The sequence below is a fragment of the Heptranchias perlo genome, chromosome 4 (assembly GCF_035084215.1).
Source record: "Heptranchias perlo isolate sHepPer1 chromosome 4, sHepPer1.hap1, whole genome shotgun sequence".
Lineage (NCBI taxonomy): Eukaryota > Metazoa > Chordata > Chondrichthyes > Hexanchiformes > Hexanchidae > Heptranchias > Heptranchias perlo.
In genome coordinates this window covers 115,515,247-115,532,749 of record NC_090328.1, presented here as the reverse complement: position 1 = coordinate 115,532,749, position 17,503 = coordinate 115,515,247, and the positions used below count along the sequence as shown (strand labels likewise).

At 42.2% G+C, this 17,503-nt stretch overlaps 1 protein-coding gene across 1 annotated transcript in view; it reads left to right on the top strand.

The window, feature by feature from the left end:
* Positions 1-12,650, top strand: part of LOC137321200 (trimeric intracellular cation channel type B-A-like) — a 32,563-nt gene extending 19,913 nt beyond the window's left edge. The window contains exons 3-6 of the mRNA XM_067983494.1: positions 2,029-2,213; positions 2,712-2,799; positions 5,341-5,458; positions 10,646-12,650. Of these exons, the coding sequence (XP_067839595.1) occupies positions 2,029-2,213; positions 2,712-2,799; positions 5,341-5,458; positions 10,646-10,870 (616 nt within the window). The 3' untranslated portion in view covers positions 10,871-12,650. The remainder of the gene's footprint in view (positions 1-2,028; positions 2,214-2,711; positions 2,800-5,340; positions 5,459-10,645) is intronic.
* Positions 12,651-17,503: the final 4,853 nt, after the last annotated feature.

The window sequence follows — 17,503 nt, the reverse complement described above, 5'->3', positions numbered from 1 at the left end:
GAGTAAGATGAAGCAGAAAAAAGGGGCGTATGACAGATGTCAGGTTGATAACACAAATGAGAATCAGGCTGAATATAGAAAGTTCAGGGGGGAAGTGAACAAGGAAATAAGGAGGGCAAAGAGAGATTATGAGAATAGTCTGGCAGCAAGCATAAAAGGGAATCCAAAAGTCTTCTATAGGCATGTAAACAGTAAACTGGTAGTAAAAGGAGGGGTGGGGCCGATCAGGGACCAAAAAGGAGATCTACTCATGGAGGCAGAGGGCATAGCCGAGGTGCTAAATGAGTACTTTGCATCTGTCTTTACCAAGGAAGAAGATGCTGCCGGAGTCTTAGTAAAGAAAGATGTAGTTGAGATACTAGATGGGCTAATAATTGCTAAAGAGGGTGAACTAGAAAAGCTAGCTGTGCTTAAAGTAGATAAGTCACCCGGTCCGGATGGGATGCATCCTAGGTTGCTGAGGGAAGTAAGGGCGGAAATTGCGGCAATACTGGCCATAATCTTCCAAACATCTGGGGTGGTGCCAGAGGACTGGAGAATTGCAAACGTTACACCCTTGTTCAAAAAAGCGTGTAAAGATAAACCCAGCAACTACAGGCCAGTCAGTTTAACCTCGGTGATCGGGAAACTTTTAGAAACAATAATCCGGGACACAATTAGCAGTCACTTGGACAAGTGTGGATTGATTAGGGAAAGCCAGCACGGATTTGTTAAAGGCAAATCGTGTTTAACTAACTTGATTGAGTTTTTTGATGAAGTAACTGAGAGGATCAGTGAGGGCAATGCGGTTGATGTGATGTATATGGACTTTCAAAAGGCATTTGATAAAGTGCCGCATAATAGGCTTGTCATCAAGATTGAAGCCCATGGAATAAAGGGGGCAGTAGCAGCATGGATACAGAATTGGCTAAGTAACAGGAAACAGAGAGGTTGTTTTTTGGATTGGAGGGAGGCATACAATGGTGTTCCCCAGGGGTCGGTACTAGGACCGCTGCTTTTCTTGATTATATATTAATGACTTGGACTTGGGCACAATTTCCAAATTTGCAGATGACACAAAACTTGGAAGTGTAGTGAACAGTGAAGAGGATGGTGATAGACTTCAAGAGGATATAGACAGGCTGGTGGAATGGGCGGACACATGGCAGATGAAATTTAACCCAGAAAAATGCAAAGTGATACATTTCGGTAGGAAGAACGAGGAGAGGCAATATTATCTAGAGGGCACATTCTAAAAGGGGTACAGGAACAGAGAGATCTGGGGTATATGTGCACAAATCGTTGAAAGTGGCAGGGCAGGTTGAGAAAGCGGTTTAAAAAAGCATACGGGATCCTGGCTTTTATAAATAGAGGCATAGAGTACAAAAACAAGGAAGTCGTGATGAACCTTCATAAAACACTGGTTCGACCACAACTGGAGTATTGTGTCCAGTTCTGGGCACCGCACTTTAGGAAAGATGTGGAAGCCTTCGAGAGGGTGCAGAAAAGATTTACTGGAATGATTCCAGGGATGAGGGACTTTAACTACGTGGATAGACTGGAGAAGCTGGGGTTGTTCTCCTTGGAACAGAGAAGGTAGAGAGGAGATTTGATAGAGGTATTTAAAATCATGAAGGGTCTAGACAAAGTAGATAGAGAGAAACTGTTCCCATTGGCGGAAAGGTCAAGAACCAGAGGACATAGATTTAAGGTGTTTGGCAAAAGAACCAAAGGTGACATGAGGAAAAACATTTTTACACAGAGAGTGGTTAGGATCTGGAATGCACTGCCGGGGGGGTTGTGGTTGAGGCAGATTCAATCATGGCCTTCAAAAGGGAACTGGATAAGTACTTGAAAGGAAAAAAATGTGCAGGGCTACGGGGATAGGGCGGGGGAGTGGGTCTAGCTGGATTTCTTTTGCATAGAGCTGGCACAGACTCGATCGGCTGAATGACCTCTTTCCGTGCTGTAACCTTTCTATGATTCTATTCAGTTGTGCTGTGAAGAAACCCCAGTCCTCATATCCCTATTTTTTCCCAATATTTTTAGGTATTTGATATTCTACTGTCCATATGACAAGTTCTACAAATGCTGCAATTTTTTACCATCTAAGTTATTTATTGCTGGTATGAAAGAAGTAACAAGAGCCCGTAAAATTGTTGGAGGTGTAATGGATGCGCACAGCCGCTACAGAAATGGCTGGCTTGCCGTGATTGCTGTTGGATGGGCTAAAGGTAAGAAGGTTCTTTCATTCTTGGTTTATGCTGTGTGCCACATTTGAACTTTTTTTCTTTTTGGTATTTTTTTTTCCCCTTCAATTCTGAAAGCACCAATTCATGTTGTGGCACTGTTCCACGGGCACCAGCTGGCTTCCACTACCTGGATAGAAATCAGGAGAAGGACTTATAGCTACTTTTATTGCTTCTGTCCCTCCCTTTCTCTGGGCAGTGCACTACCAACTGTGCCATCAGGAGAGGCATAGTTGAGTAAGTCGGGGTAGGGGTGCGATTCCATTACAAAATAAAATTATGGTGGGTAATATTTAGTGTTTCTGCATTACTTTTTGTAATGATTATCAGCTATTACCCCATTACTGTAATTAATGTATTACTGTAATTAATATTGCCTCTGTGCAAATCATTGTGGTCTATTTGCAATGATTTTTTTTTAAAAGAAAGAAACTTGACATCTGTTTACAATTTATGGTGTATACCAAATTTCTCTTTCCACAGGTTCTGGTTCTGGGCTGATAGCTAACTTTGAACAACTGGTGCGGGGTGTCTGGATACCCGAGAGAAATGAATTGCTGAAAATGTCCTAGTACGTAGTGGTTTTGAAATTGCTTGAAGTGCTAAGCAGTCATAAACTGAAGTAAAGATAAGAAAATCCCTTCCAAGCCATTTCAGATTTTTATCAAGATACTGCTTTTGATCATATTGCCCCATTTAGTTTTTTTTAAACATAGCAGATAGTACTTAGTAATATAATTGTATTTTACAAATGGGAAAGGAAGCATATGGTAAAGACTAAACTATGGCAGTCCAGTTTTATTGGAAATGTCATTACTGTGGGATTTTAGAAAGAAAATTGCAAAGATCAAAGTAACTCACTGAAAAATGCTTGTTGGAGCCTAAAACCCCTAAATTCTTAGTACAACTAGACAAGATCAGTTGATGCCAAGTCTAGTATAACATGGATCTCTAACACCTACATTGCAAATCTTTTTTTTTCCTCTGGTACATGGAAAGAATATTACATTCTTCCCCATTTTTCAATCTCTACATACAAATATAATGTTCTGTCATCTTGAAAAGAGAAAACAGCATGAAACCTGAGACCTTTTAAGAAATTAGTGCCCTGAGTCTGTGATCTTTCCCCTCTCCATATAAAGAGTTTATTCTGGCCACATGTTTCTTTATTTTATTTTCATTGGCAGCAGCTACATTTCCAAATGTTCAAAAATGAACTATTTGTTGCTTCCTTATTTTGAATTTAACATCAATTAACAGTATCTTTTTGCAAAGATCTGATGATGCAGGGAAGCATTTTCTTCAATTTTTAACAATTGCCATCTTGAGATCTGCCCACTATGGTTAACTCCAACCAGGTTGACTCCTGCCACCTTGGCCATCAGCCAATGCTGGCTTCAAGATCCCAAATCCATGCTGCATCACTGATCCATTCTCTCAACACTCTAGTGTCGCACAACTTTTGAAGCCTGTTGAAACTCAGCCCAAGAGTAACTAAATTGCTGGAAAGTGATTCTGGCTACAAGAATTTTGAAACTGATTCCACTCCCAGATTGAATAGAGAATATAGTTTTAGTAGAGCACGTTTTCCATCACCTTGTATTTCTTCCATTGAAAAGTATCACTTAGCTGATGAGCACAGGGCCGGAGCCGTTAAGACTTCAGGTAAGACTGTTACTGAAAATAGGTTAGAAAATTGTATAAGAGAATACCTACTTGTATTAGTCTATGACAGAACTTGCTATAGAAAATTGGAGCTCATTTTACGTTTTGTACCAACATGTAGAGGATTCCACTTAACCTGGGGCAGCATGCATGCTTTTGCTAAGCATTATTGTCTTATCTTGACAGCTAGGTACAAGCATTTTAATGCCATTTTGTTCCAAGATCCAGTTCTTCTGAATCTGCAGTCAATTTTTATGACTGGTATAATTCTATTTGTATGCAGACTTGGTAAATGAGTAAGAATGTTAGATGACCTACCAAATGATCATCCTCATCCTGTAGGAACAGGAGTAGGCCATTCAGCCCCTCGAGCCTGTTCCGACATTCAGTTAGATCATGGCTGATCTGTATCTTAACTGCATCTACCCGTCTTGGTTCCGTAACCCTTAATACCCTTGCCTAATAAAAATCTATCAATCTCAGTTTGAAATTTGCAATTGACCCCCAGCTTCAACGGCTTTTTGGAGGAGAGTGTTCCAGATTTTCACTACCTTTTGCGTGAAGAAGTGCTTCCTAGCATCACTTCTGAACGGCCTAGCTCTAATTTTAAGGTTATGCCCTCTTGTTCTGGTCTCCCCCAACAGAGGAAATAGTTTCTCTCCATCTACCCTATCAAATCCTTTAATCATCTTAAACACCTCAATTAGATCACCCCTTTGAATGAAGTTGAGCATCCATTTGCAAAGGTTCTGCCCATCCTCTCTGCTTTTTTGCCTTCTGACCTAGTGTTCCTTGGAGATGCTTTTGTTTACTGTTGTGACCTTGTGTAAATGCTGCTTTCTCTGGGTTAAAAAAAATTAAGGGTGCACTCCAATGCCAGGTATTATACATAGTGAGAAAGATGATTAGATGCCCACATAACAAACTTCTTAAATGAACTTAGTCCCATATCTCTCTTCTCCCCTCCCCACCGATCCCCAGATGCCATTAATTCCTATCTGTAAGTGGATGCTGAAGTTCAGTCTAAGAATGAGGAAGGCCATACCTACAGTTGGTAACTTAAAGTGATAAATTAGGTTTGTTGCACATATTGTGCCGCACAGCAATCTCATCATTTATCTATTGCATGATGCCTCATGATGTTACAATTGTCCTTGAGCTAGGAAGGGAAAAGCTAGCCAGGGTTCCTGCTCCTGCCAGAAAGTGCACACTTGTGGATGTTGGTTAAAAACAGGATCAGGCTCAGCTACAATGCCCTTCCAATGTTTGTGACTAGACTCACAAAGAATGGCTTATTTACACTGATGCTAAATATGCAGTGTAACTGAACTGGTCAACTGAAAAGTTATGATAATTTGTTTGTTGTCTTTGTGGAGTCAATCTGTTGGAAGAGTTATTTTATTTAATTTTTTTCATACATATACTAATTATCCTGTTTCTGTTACAGCGGAACAAAGGTAACTCTGATAGGAGCTGTACTCTTTACTTTGCAACAGATGAATTATCTGCCTATTACCAGACACAACCTGATCTTTTTGTACACTATGTTTGTAGTTTCCACAGAGGTATGTAAATGTTATTAAACGTGTGATTTCACTATAGTTGTATAAATTTGTCTTTTGCAGAATAAATACAGTGTAATACGACTTTAGATAATCCCTTTGTATTTAACTTGTGTGAGACCATTTCACGCTCTTTGTCTGCAGCATTTGTAAGTTCATTAAGAGTCTGCATTGTACTGTCTGGCATTATGTATTCTGTGTAACATTTTTGGGTTAGGAAACTAGCAAACTAATTGTGATGTCAGACTGGTATTGAAATTTTTATTGCACCTCCAGTACAAGTAGTATCCGCTGTATCTATAAACACTGAATTCACCTTTGCTTAGGTCCTCTACAGACCGACAGCAATGATTTGGACCTTGAGTGCTGCGTAAAAATGATGCTTTTCCCATGAATGATTTAGGTGAAACACAGCAGGGACAATGTACTTGTAAATTTTAGTCCTTAGAGCTCTGAGCATTTCTGGATTTCTTCCCAAGGCACCTATGGTTTGTTTTTAAGTTGGCTGATTACTTTTTATATGTGATACGACAGGTTATATCATTGGCAATGCTAGTGATTGAGAAGGTGAGAATGGTGTTTTTAACTGATTATGTATTTTTATCTGTTTCTTGCCTGTGCTTCCTTCTTCCCTCCCTCACCAAGCCTGTATCCTACCACTTGCGGCACAGCACGTACTAATAGCGCAACAACTTCATAAATAACCAAAGGAGTATTCAATTGATTACAGAATAAAACTGTAGCCCCGTGTGGTTTATGTTGTTGAAATTGTCATCATAAGAAGTGCCATGATACAAATGGTTTTGCAATTCAGGAGTAAAGGAACCCATAATGGCTTTACTTGTACAGCTGCTCAGGCAAAATAAAGTAATGCCATTTCCATGATGACAAAAAACTGACCACATGAATCTGGAGGTTTTGCATTTTGCACATTTGCAGCTTATTTGATCTTGTACGTGCTGTGTGGTTTTCAGTCTTGATGCACATGTTCAGATGCAATGAATGCTAGGAGACATGTCTGTTCCAAACTTCTTAGACATGCTCCCTTGGTGGGCAGTTGTCTCTTTCGTATATTATGTTATTAATCCACATATTTGTCCACAAAAAGCAGGACAAATCCAATCCGGCCAATTACCGCCCCATCAGTCTACTCTCAATCATCAGCAAAGTGATGGAAGGTGTCGTCGACAGTGCTATCAAGCGGCACTTACTCACCAATAACCTGCTCACCGATGCTCAGTTTGGGTTCCGCCAGGACCACTCGGCTCCAGACCTCATTACAGCCTTGGTCCAAACATGGACAAAAGAGCTGAATTCCAGAGGTGAGGTGAGAGTGACTGCCCTTGACATCAAGGCAGCATTTGACCAAGTGTGGCACCAAGGAGCCCTAGTAAAATTGAAGTCAATGGGAATCAGGGGGAAAACTCTCCAGTGGCTGGAGTCATACCTAGCACAAAGGAAGATGGTATTGGTTGTTGGAGACCAATCATCTCAGCCCCAGGGCATTGCTGCAGGAGTTCCTCAGGGCAGTGTCCTAGGCCCAACCATCTTCAGCTGCTTCATCAATGACCTTCCCTCCATCACAAGGTCAGAAATGGGGATGTTCGCTGATGATTGCACAGTGTTCAGTTCCATTTGCAACCCCTCAAATAATGAAGCAGTCCGAGCCCGCATGCGGCAAGACCTGGACACCATCCAGGCTTGGGCTCATAAGTGGCAAGTAACATTCGTGTCAGACAAGTGCTAGGCAATGACCATCTCCAACAAGAGAGAGTCTAACCACCTCCCCTTGACATTCAACGGCATTACCATGGCCAAATCCCCCACCATCAACATCCTGGGGGTCACCATTGACCAGAAACTTAACTGGACCAGCCACATAAATACTGTGGCCACAAGAGCAGGTCAGAGGCTGGGTATTCTGCGGCGAGTGACTCACCTCCTGACTCCCCAAAACCTTTCCACCATCTACAAGGCACAAGTCAGGAGTGTGATGGAATACTCTCCACTTGCCTGGATGAGTGCAGCTCCAACAACACTCAAGAAGCTCGACACCATCCAGGACAAAGCAGCCCGCTTGATTGGCACCCCATCCACCACCCTAAACATTCACTCCCTTCACCACCGGCGCACAGTGGCTGCAGTGTGTACCATCCACAGGATGCACTGCATCAACTCGCCAAGGCTTCTTCGACAGCACCTCCCAAATCCGTGACCTCTACCACCTAGAAGGACAAGAGCAGCAGGCACATGGGAACAACACCACTTGCACGTTCCCAGTCACACACCACCCCGACTTGGAAATATATCGCCGTTCCTTCATCGTTGCTGGGTGAAAATCCTGGAACTCCCTTCCTAACAGCACAGTGGGAGAACCTTCACCACACGGACTGCTGCGGTTCAAGAAGGCGGCTCACCACCACCTTCTCAAGGGCAATTAGGGATGGGCAATAAACGCTGGCCTCGCCAGCGACGCCCACATCCCATGAACGAATAAATAAAATAAGAGCCTCCACTCTCAAATCTCTCCCAGAAGTAAGACTTAAGTGTGATAAAGGTTTATTCCAAGCAGTAAGTCCTGTCCTCTACCTCTGCTACTGTAATGTTGTTGGTATTGGCTGTTCCATTGAAATTGCTGTTGGGTTGCTGGGGCGCTCATGTTTTTTTCCCTATAAATGTCATGTCGTTTTGAAAGCACAAAAATAGAATGTTAAAGGAAAATGATGGAATTTTATTGTTTTCTCAGGTTAGGTGACTACATTGGCTTCTACTGAATTTTATTTCAAATGCTGCTGGTTGTTGAAAAACATTTATTACAGCTTCACCAGTGTTAAGTTTTCGCTATAAAAATGATTGTGCTTGCTAAGGATGAGAGGAAAAAAAGTTAAATTTGCTTCCCTTTAAACAAATAGCAAAAGTATTTTTTCTTAATATCAGCGTGAATTCCATAACAATAGGGGACCTATGAAAACAAACTCATGAGATTAGCCAACCAGGCGATGACATTAATAACGAGTATAAACCCTAGCTATTTTGGCGCTGCTATGGTGCGGCACTTTCTACTTGGAACATACCTTTCCGTGCTTAAGTCTCATATTTTTTGTCAGGCAGACTCGTGGGAGGGAAGAAAATGTTTGATTAAGGGGTGGTTTGCAGGAAGACCTAAACAGCCAAGGTGAAAACTAAGCATTTTGGGATGTTTCTTAAATGTGTTAGTTAATTTATACGTGTTTTGGTGTGTGCTGTAACTTTCACTCCCAAATATTTGTATGGTGTTAGAAATAAAAGATTTAAGTGTTTATAAAATGATCTAGTCACAATAAATCAACTTTCCTTCTGGATGAATAGCAAATTGAAATGTAAGTATTTCTATACTTTTGTTTATCCCAGTGTTTTCTAAGTAGGCTGGTATTGTTCTCTTTGGAACAGAGGAGGCTGAAGGGTGATTTAATTGAGGTATACAAAATTATGAGGGGCCTAGATAGAGTGGATAGGAAGGACCTATTTCCCTTAGCAGAGAGGTCATTAACCAGGGGGCATAGATTTAAAGTAATTGGTAGAAGGATTAGAGGGGAGCTGAGGAAAAATTTTTTCACCCAGAGGGTGTTAGGGGTTAAGAACTTACTGCGTGAAAGGGTGGTAGAGGCAGAAACCCTCAACTCATTTAAAAAGTACCTGGATGTGCACCTGAAGTGCTGTGACCTGCAAAGCTCCGGACCAAGTGCTGGAAAGTGGGATTAGGCTGGGTGGCTCATTTTCGGCCGGCAAGGACACAATGGGCCAAATGGCCTCCTGTGCCGTAAATTTTCTAAGATTCTAAGCTTCGTGATCAGAAACAGTTTTTGGAAGTTCAAATTGTAGAAGGCAGTTGTCATGCTGATAATTTCTAGGTGTTTGATTTGGATTTCTGAGACTTGAAAATTCATTTGCTGTGTCGTTTTCCAAAGAGGAAGCATTTCCTATTTCAAATCAGTCAGATATTCCACTGTGACTTGGAACACTTGACACCTGAATATTGAAAGAATAAGGCAGCAAAACCGGGTCTACCTCTTCTGTGCGTTTTCAACAAATCCATGTATAACAAGAAATGAAATTCTTCTGTGGGATACACAGCACTCTGATGTTCCAGTTTCTTGCCTATTTCTTCTTCTGCTGCTTTGTAAATACAACTCTAAACTCGAGAATTCAGTATGTGGTTCGGTCTTCTATCAAGGTGTTTTAAATACAAGCAGATCTTGCTTGGTATTGCTTATAGTGATTTGGAGGTTATGCTTTTGTATTGTTGGGGTGCACAATTCTGCTGAAAGGGTGGGAAAGAGAAATGTGCTCAGAAACAGTGAAATAAGTGCTTTGGTTTCTGGGAAATTAAGTGTTTTCCTTATCCACTACAAGTAGATAAATTTGTTAAACATACAATAGTTACGTTAAACAAAAAAAAAAATCTGCAGGGAGCAGGGTGGCTCAGGACAGTGTGGCTGAATAAATTTCTTGTTTGTTGGTAGCGTTTGCTGACTGCTTACTAGTTGTTTTCATAAGTCCTTAGCAATGTTTCACTGAAAGTTTATGTATTATCCTGCCAGACTTTGATACATACATTCCCTACTTTGTTTTGAGGTTTGTTGCTGTTTTTTAAATGACTCCAATTGTGTGCAAATGTGACACGAATTTATAGTTTCTGAATGATTATTAAATCAGGTAGCAATGCCTAGTGGAGCAGCTCTCAACCAAAACTCAGTGCTGTAAAAGCACTGCTCAGTTGTTTAAAGAGCTAATGAGCAGTGTTGTGTAACACATAGTGCTGACCAACAGTATAAACATCTGATCAGTAAAATCTGAAATTCCCAATGTTAAGCACGACTTCTCCACTCCCCCTCCATTTTAGTACATCTGCAACATTTTAGAACTTTAGCACTCTTTTTTGCTAATTTTTTATTCACGTTCAGAGTTTGTCTCTTGTACTGTCATTAATATCTACGTAGATCAGTTCTGTGATCTCAACACTGCAGTAATAACTTTTTGGATATATTTGGAGACTTTGTATTTAGCAGGATAAGGCACAGCTGAAAGCTGCTAATCTTAAATTACATGAACATATATCCTGGTTGCCATGCTGTTTTTACATTTGTATTCCTTTGTACAGAGCAGCCTGATCAATCCCAATTTGGCAAATGTATCATTTTTGTATTTTAGGTTGCAATGGTGCTCTTTAACATTCATCATTCTCCTTTTGCACCTATGGAAGTTGCTTTGTACCATATGGCATTTAGTTGGCAATCAAGTTCTACTGAACCACATTTTAAAACTGAAGCTTCTGGTAAAGAGGAGGCACTGGGAAAACAGTGCCCTGCTCCCTCGGGTGCAACTTTTGAAGAAACTGAAAATATCAAAAGGAGGAAGACAAAGAAGGCTGAATAAAATACTCATCAAGAATTGCGGGATCCAAGAGATTATCTTTCTGTTGGACTTCTGTTCCATTGAAAGCCTTTGTGTGAAGTTTGAAATTAAGAAACCCTTTTGTAGCACAAACATCAATAAGAGAATAGTCATCTGCAAAATGAAATGCACTAGGTACTATTGAAAAGTCCTACAAAGTTCAAGTTGACGGCTACAGACTAAAGAAGTTATTGGAATAACATATTGACTCTTGTTAGTGGTGGTTTTATTTTTTATAATGTTACTATGGGTTTAAGTGGGAAATACATTTGATGCCTGTGAACAACATTTAAGGGTCCTCTATTTAGTGTAAAGAAAAAGTTGCTGTAATTTAGTATTTATACACAGATTAAAATTGTAGTGAATTTATGGCAATCTAATGTATGTAATTATTCCTGTTTTTAAATTTTACAAGTGCCAGAAAATATTGAAATTGTACATGCCACAAAATGCAAAGTTTTTAAAATGAATAGCTAAATGATTGAAAAACAAACTTTTTAAACTCTGGTAAGTAAAGTGGCAGCCTAATAGCTAAACACTTTTTGAATCCCAACTCGGAGACCTGTATTTGAGAGCCAGTTCTGACATTCTAGTTACCCTTTGGCAGTCTCAACCAGATTGCTGGTGAAAGAAGGGAATAAACCTTGGATCGACACTTTTGCATCACTTGAGTATACCTTCCAATATGCTAGCTAAAAAAATAATCAGAAGCGGAACTGTTCCTGCTGCTGACTCGTGAATTTGAGAGAAGAGTGGGGGGATCTCGGACAAGTACTGACTCCTTTTACTAAAACTTTCCTATTCGTAGTTGTATAGTCGTGATTTTTTTTTAAAAAACCTTATCTTTTATATCTTCCTGCTCTCTGGCTTGTTGATTGATATCCAAAGTGGATTGTCAACCATTGCACTCCTGTTTGTTAGTTCATGACCTCATGCTTCATAATTCAATTGGCGAGAAACAAAATAATTTAGCAATGAAATTTAAGGCATAGTCAAAATGTTGAGTTTTTCAGCACTGATTTTTCTAATAGAGGATCTATTTTTGCTTTCGTATTTTAGTGCACTATAAACTTGGGGATTCACTTTAACCTCTAAAATGTAAGTTCTGTGCACTGAATATGATATGGTTTCATTTTGTACCTATGCAAAGTGAATGTGCCCTTTTTCACTGACCACTGTGATGATAATTAAGCACATACATTTTTTTGTGGCACTGTTCTTTATTTGTTTGCTGTTTTAAGGTGTACCATTTTACAAATGTTTTATAAATCTGTGGTTGTGTCTTTACAAAAAGCAATGACAGCAAAATGAGGTAGAAAAAAATACTTTATGATGTATTTTCAGTTAGTTTAGGATGGAACTTTTCCAGAAACCTATGATGCAAGAGAATATCTGAATTTATTCTCTAGGCTTGATTATATATTCTAATGTGAAATAGTACCTAATGGTTGTATGCTCTACATGAGAATCCAGAATGGACTTAAAGGCACACCTAAAAGTGCTACCAGGAGTGGCCCCTTGCCTAGATAAAAAGATTGAGTGATGGTGCGTCTGGGCACTCATTGGGGGAGGGGGGGGTGTTGCTGCTGGAACTTACCATCACCATTCTGTAGATAACTGGGTAATTACTTGATCACTTTTATAATTTTTGGGTTTGTAGTGACTTGAAATGTAACACAATTTTCATTGGTCCATGTGCACTAATTTTAAAATATGTGCATTTTGGCTGAAGGATATGCAAATAAAGTTCAACTTTCCTTTCTATAGTTATGTCTTCCAGTCATTAAAGATGCTTTTTCTCGCTCTCTCTTCCCCCCCCACCCCCCACTCACTCATTTCACTGGACTGTTTATCAGTCTGCCTTCCAGAGAACAGAAGAATTGTGCAAAATTGCAAAATTCAGTCTGTCGAAGGGTCTTATTGTTATAGTCCCAAATCACGTTATTGTGTAACTAGCTATTGTGTGGTAAAGTTACTCTCCAGATCATACTGCTGATGCTGAACCTGAAGAAAGTTTAATGCAGACCATAAATTTATAACGGCACTGTATGCCTGTGTAAAGCAGGTGTACTTGCTTGGCAGTATCAGCTTATCCTGGCAGAAGTGAGCTTTAAAGGTAAAGTTATTTGAAAACTTCTACCTCAATATCTTTTTTTTATTACTGGAGTGATTTCACTCTGTCTCAAGCTGGCGACTAAAAATTTTTTTCCCCTCCCACAAATGAGTTTCCATTTGGAAGAAGAAGCCGCCTGGAGGGAGCAACCGCATGTCTAGCAACATCGCAAGAGGCTGTCACCTTCCCATCCTTCGTATAAGTTTACAGACCCCGAAGTTGAGACAAAAGAATGAGTGAAGAGTTGTGCTGCAGGAAACTATACTACAACAAGGAAGCCTTGGATGATCTGTGTCACCTTTTACACCAGCCCTGCAGCCCATCTCCTATATACACATGCCTTTGTTAGTGGTAGTCAAAGTAACAACAGGTCTCATTTTTTGTTTGCTACACTGGCTTCTTCCTGCATCTACCTGGGGATCCCTGCAATATAAGCTAGTATGCAATCTGTTCCTGCATGTCACAGGTGGTCTGTTTCACAAAACAGGGAACTTTATTCATTTTGGCATAACTACACTAGTATGACAATTTTATAAAGTGGGTAGTTTCCCAAAAGTACAGGGTGCTGTAGGTGTTGGTATACCAGCTCCATCTATGAATTTCCTTAACAAGAAGGGATTCCATTTCCCCAAGCAGCAACGCATTCTTTGATAGAAAGAGGTACATGCGTAGTCATTGGGAGAACAAGTGCTTCAGGTGCCTGAATTGGTCCAGAAGGGCAATGTGTTACACTCCACATGGGGTTTGGCACATTGTAGCTTGCTGTGTACTGCATAACTTCTCCCTCCACAAACAAGGAAGTCCCAGCGGAGGAAGAGCTGAATATGGAGGAAGCAGCAGTCCTAGCTGCCTGAAAATTCCTAGAGATATCATTGGGAATTAAATCACCTGTCTACCTACACCCCTTTCCCATCACCTATGTAGCAGAACCTTAAGGGTACAACCTTAAAATGTAAACCTCTGCGAACAAAAAGGCCACTTCACACCATAAATTCTACAATAAGGAAAGAACATAAGAAATCACAGAATGGTTACAGCACAGAAGGAGGCCATTCAGCCTGTGCCCATGGAGCTGGAGTCGGCCATACGGTCCCACTAGCCTGCTCTACCGTTCAATCAGATCGTCTACCTAAACTTCACCTTCCTGCCTGATTCCCATATCACTTGATCAAAAGCAAAATACTGTGGATGCTGGAAATCTGAAACAAAAACAGAAAATGCTGGAAAAGCTCAGCAAGTCAGGCTGCATCTGTGATGAAAGAAACGGAGTTAACGTTTCAGGTCGATGACCTTTCGTCAGAACTGGAAGATATTAAAAGAGATAAAGGTTTTCACACGGCAAGGTGCCACAAACAGCAATGTGATAATGACCAGAAAATCTGTTTTAGTGATGTTGGTTGAGGGATAAATATTGGCCAGGACACCGGGGAGAACCCTAAGAGAATTCCCCCAGTAATGTAAGCAGCCTTCTTAAGATAGCATAAAAAATGCCAGGAACAGCACACTCCAAGTGGCATGCTTTAAATTTCTCTAATGTGGTCCTGGTGTTCTTCTCCTGCAGATCAATCACAGCAAGGCGATGAGGAGAAGGATGATAATGAGCCAGGTCCCTTTACTTCAGGGCAGTTTCAACCACACCTTAATTTTCCCTCTCCCACACACCAGCCCAGAGATGCTCACCCTGGGGGGAAACTATAACGAGGCTGAAGACTTAGCATTTGGTGAGTCGCAGAGCACAAGGGAGCCAGAGGAGTTGGGAGTAGGATCCTGGAGCAGAGGGTCTGGAGAGGGCAGCCTTTGGTTGATAAGCCTGCAGATTCAGATCTCGAGGGCCCTGCTCTGATCTTGCCAAACATCACACCTACGGCAAGCACCAAGGACAATCTCTCAGGAGGTGCAGCAGATGGCAGGAGTCACAGTTAAGTGTACTGCCACCAATGTGTCAATATCAGGGAAGTTTTTGCCTCATTTTAGCATGCATTGGCAATTGAAGGCATTTCTGCAACCATTTTCCCCCCCCTCCCAAAATGTGTGTGGCCCAGGATGAAGTAGTGCTTCCTTAAAGAATGTATAGACTGCAGCCTTGAGGCTTTGGGAAGCCAGGCTGGAAAGAGCTTGGATTGCCAAGCTCCAAAACCCTGGGGGTGAGACACAAGCCAGCATCTCTCAGGGCTTTCAAGCTTTACTGGGAACCATTTAATCAGTCCAGAACCTGGACCCAATACCAGTGGCATAGCAAGAGCCTGTTTACATGATGCTGCTGTCTCTTAGGATATCAGCACATGCAAACCCTTTGGCCAGTCTCCTCATATTCATGAGCATGAGGCAGACCAGGTGATTCAGCTGCAGCTGAAGTGCAGCCTGCAGCAGATCCGTCCGACATCAGTCCCAAGAAATTCTGGGTCCAGATTTGCAGCTAGCCAACTCTCGCACCACTGACCCTCAGGTACCAGAAGAAGTCACGCAGCGGCACCCAGGGGAAGCACAGTGATAAGCAGCAAGGGCAAGGAAACCTCCTGCTGATTACCATCTACCGCCCTCCCTCAGCTGATGAATCAGTCTTCTTCCATGTTGAGCACTACGTCGAGGAAGCACTGAGGGTAGCAAAGGCACAGAATGTACTCTGGGTGGGGGACTTCAGTGTCCATCACCAAGAGTGGCTCGGTAGCATCACTACTGACCGAGCTGGCTGACTCCAAAAGGACATAGCTGCCAGACTGGGCCTGTGGCAGTTGGTGAGCGAACCAACACGAGGGAAAAAGCTACTTGACCTCGTCCTCAGCAATCTATCTGTCGCAGATGCATCTGTCCATGACAGTATTGGTAGGAGTGACCACCGCACAGTCCTCGTGGAGACAAAGTCCTGTCTTCACATGAGGACACCATCCAGCGTGTTGTGTGGCACTACCACCGTGCTAATTGGAATAGATTCAGAACAGATCTAGCAGCTGAAAACTGGGCATCCATGAGGCGCTGTGGACCATCAGCAGCAGCAGAATTGTATTCCAGCACAATCTGTAACCTCATGGCCTGGCATATTCCTCATTCTACCATTACCAACAAGCCAGGGGATCAACCCTGGTTCAATGAGGAGTGTAGAAGTGCATGCCAGGAGCAGCACCAGGTGTACCTAAAAATGAGATGCCAACCTGGTGAAGCTACAACACAGGTCTACATGCATGATAAACAACGGAAGCAACATGCTATAGACAGAGCTAAGCGATTCCACAATCAACGGATCAGATCAAAGATCTGCAGTTCTGCCACGTCCAGTCGTGAATGGTGGTGGACGATTAAACAACTAACGGGAGGAGGAGGCTCCATCAACATCCCCATCCTCAATGATGGCAGAGCTGAGCATGTGAGTGCAAAAGACAAAACTGAAGCGTTTGCAACCATCTTCAGCCAGAAGTGCCAAGTGGATGATCCATCTCGGCCTCCTCCCGATATCCCCACCATCACAGAAGCCAGTCTTCTGCCAATTCGATTCACTCCATGTGCTATCAAGAAATGGCTGAATGCACTGGATACAGCAAAGGCTATGGGCCCCGACAACATCCCGGCTGAAGTGCTGAAGACTTGTGCTCCAGAACGAGCTGCGCCTCTAGCCAAGCTGTTCCAGTACAGTTACAACGCTGGCATCGACCTCACAATGTGGAAAATTGCCCAGGTATGTCCTGTCCACAAAAAGCAGAAGAAATCCAATCTGGCCGATTACCACCCCATCAGTCTACCTTCAATCATCAGCAAAGTGATGGAAGGTATCATTGAGAGTCCTATCAAGCGGCACTTACCAATAACCTGCTCACCGATGCTCAGTTTGGGTTCTGCCAAGACTACTCGGCTCCAGACCTCTTTACAGCCTTGGTCCAAATATGGACAAAAGAGCTGAATTCCAGAGGTGAGGTGAGAGTGACTGCCATTGACATCAAGGTAGCATTTGACCGAGTGTGGCAACAAGGAGCCCTAGTAAAATTGAAGTCAATGGGAATCAGGGGGAAAACTCTCCAGTGGCCGGAGTCATACCTAGCACAAAGGAAGATGGTATTGGTTGTTGGAGGCCAATCATCTCTGGCCCAGGACATTGCTGCGGGAGTTCCTCAGGGCAGTGCCTTACGCCCAACCATCTTCAGCTGCTTCATCAATGACCTTCCCTCCATCATAAGGTCAGAAATGGGGATGATTGCACAGTGTTCAGTTCCATTTGCAATCCCTCAAATAATGAAGCCGTCTGTGCCCGCAGCAAGACCTGGACAACATCCAGGCTTGGGCTGATAAGTGGCAAGTAACATTCGCACCAGACAGGTGCCAGGCAATGATCATCTCCAACAAGATAGAGTCTAACCACTTCCCCTTGACATTCAACAGCATTACCATCGCCAAATCCCCCACCATCAACATCCTGGGGTCACCATTGACCAGAAACTTAACTGGACCAGCCACATAAATACTGTGGCTACATGAGCAGGTTAGAGGCTGGGTATTCTGCGGCGAGTGACTCA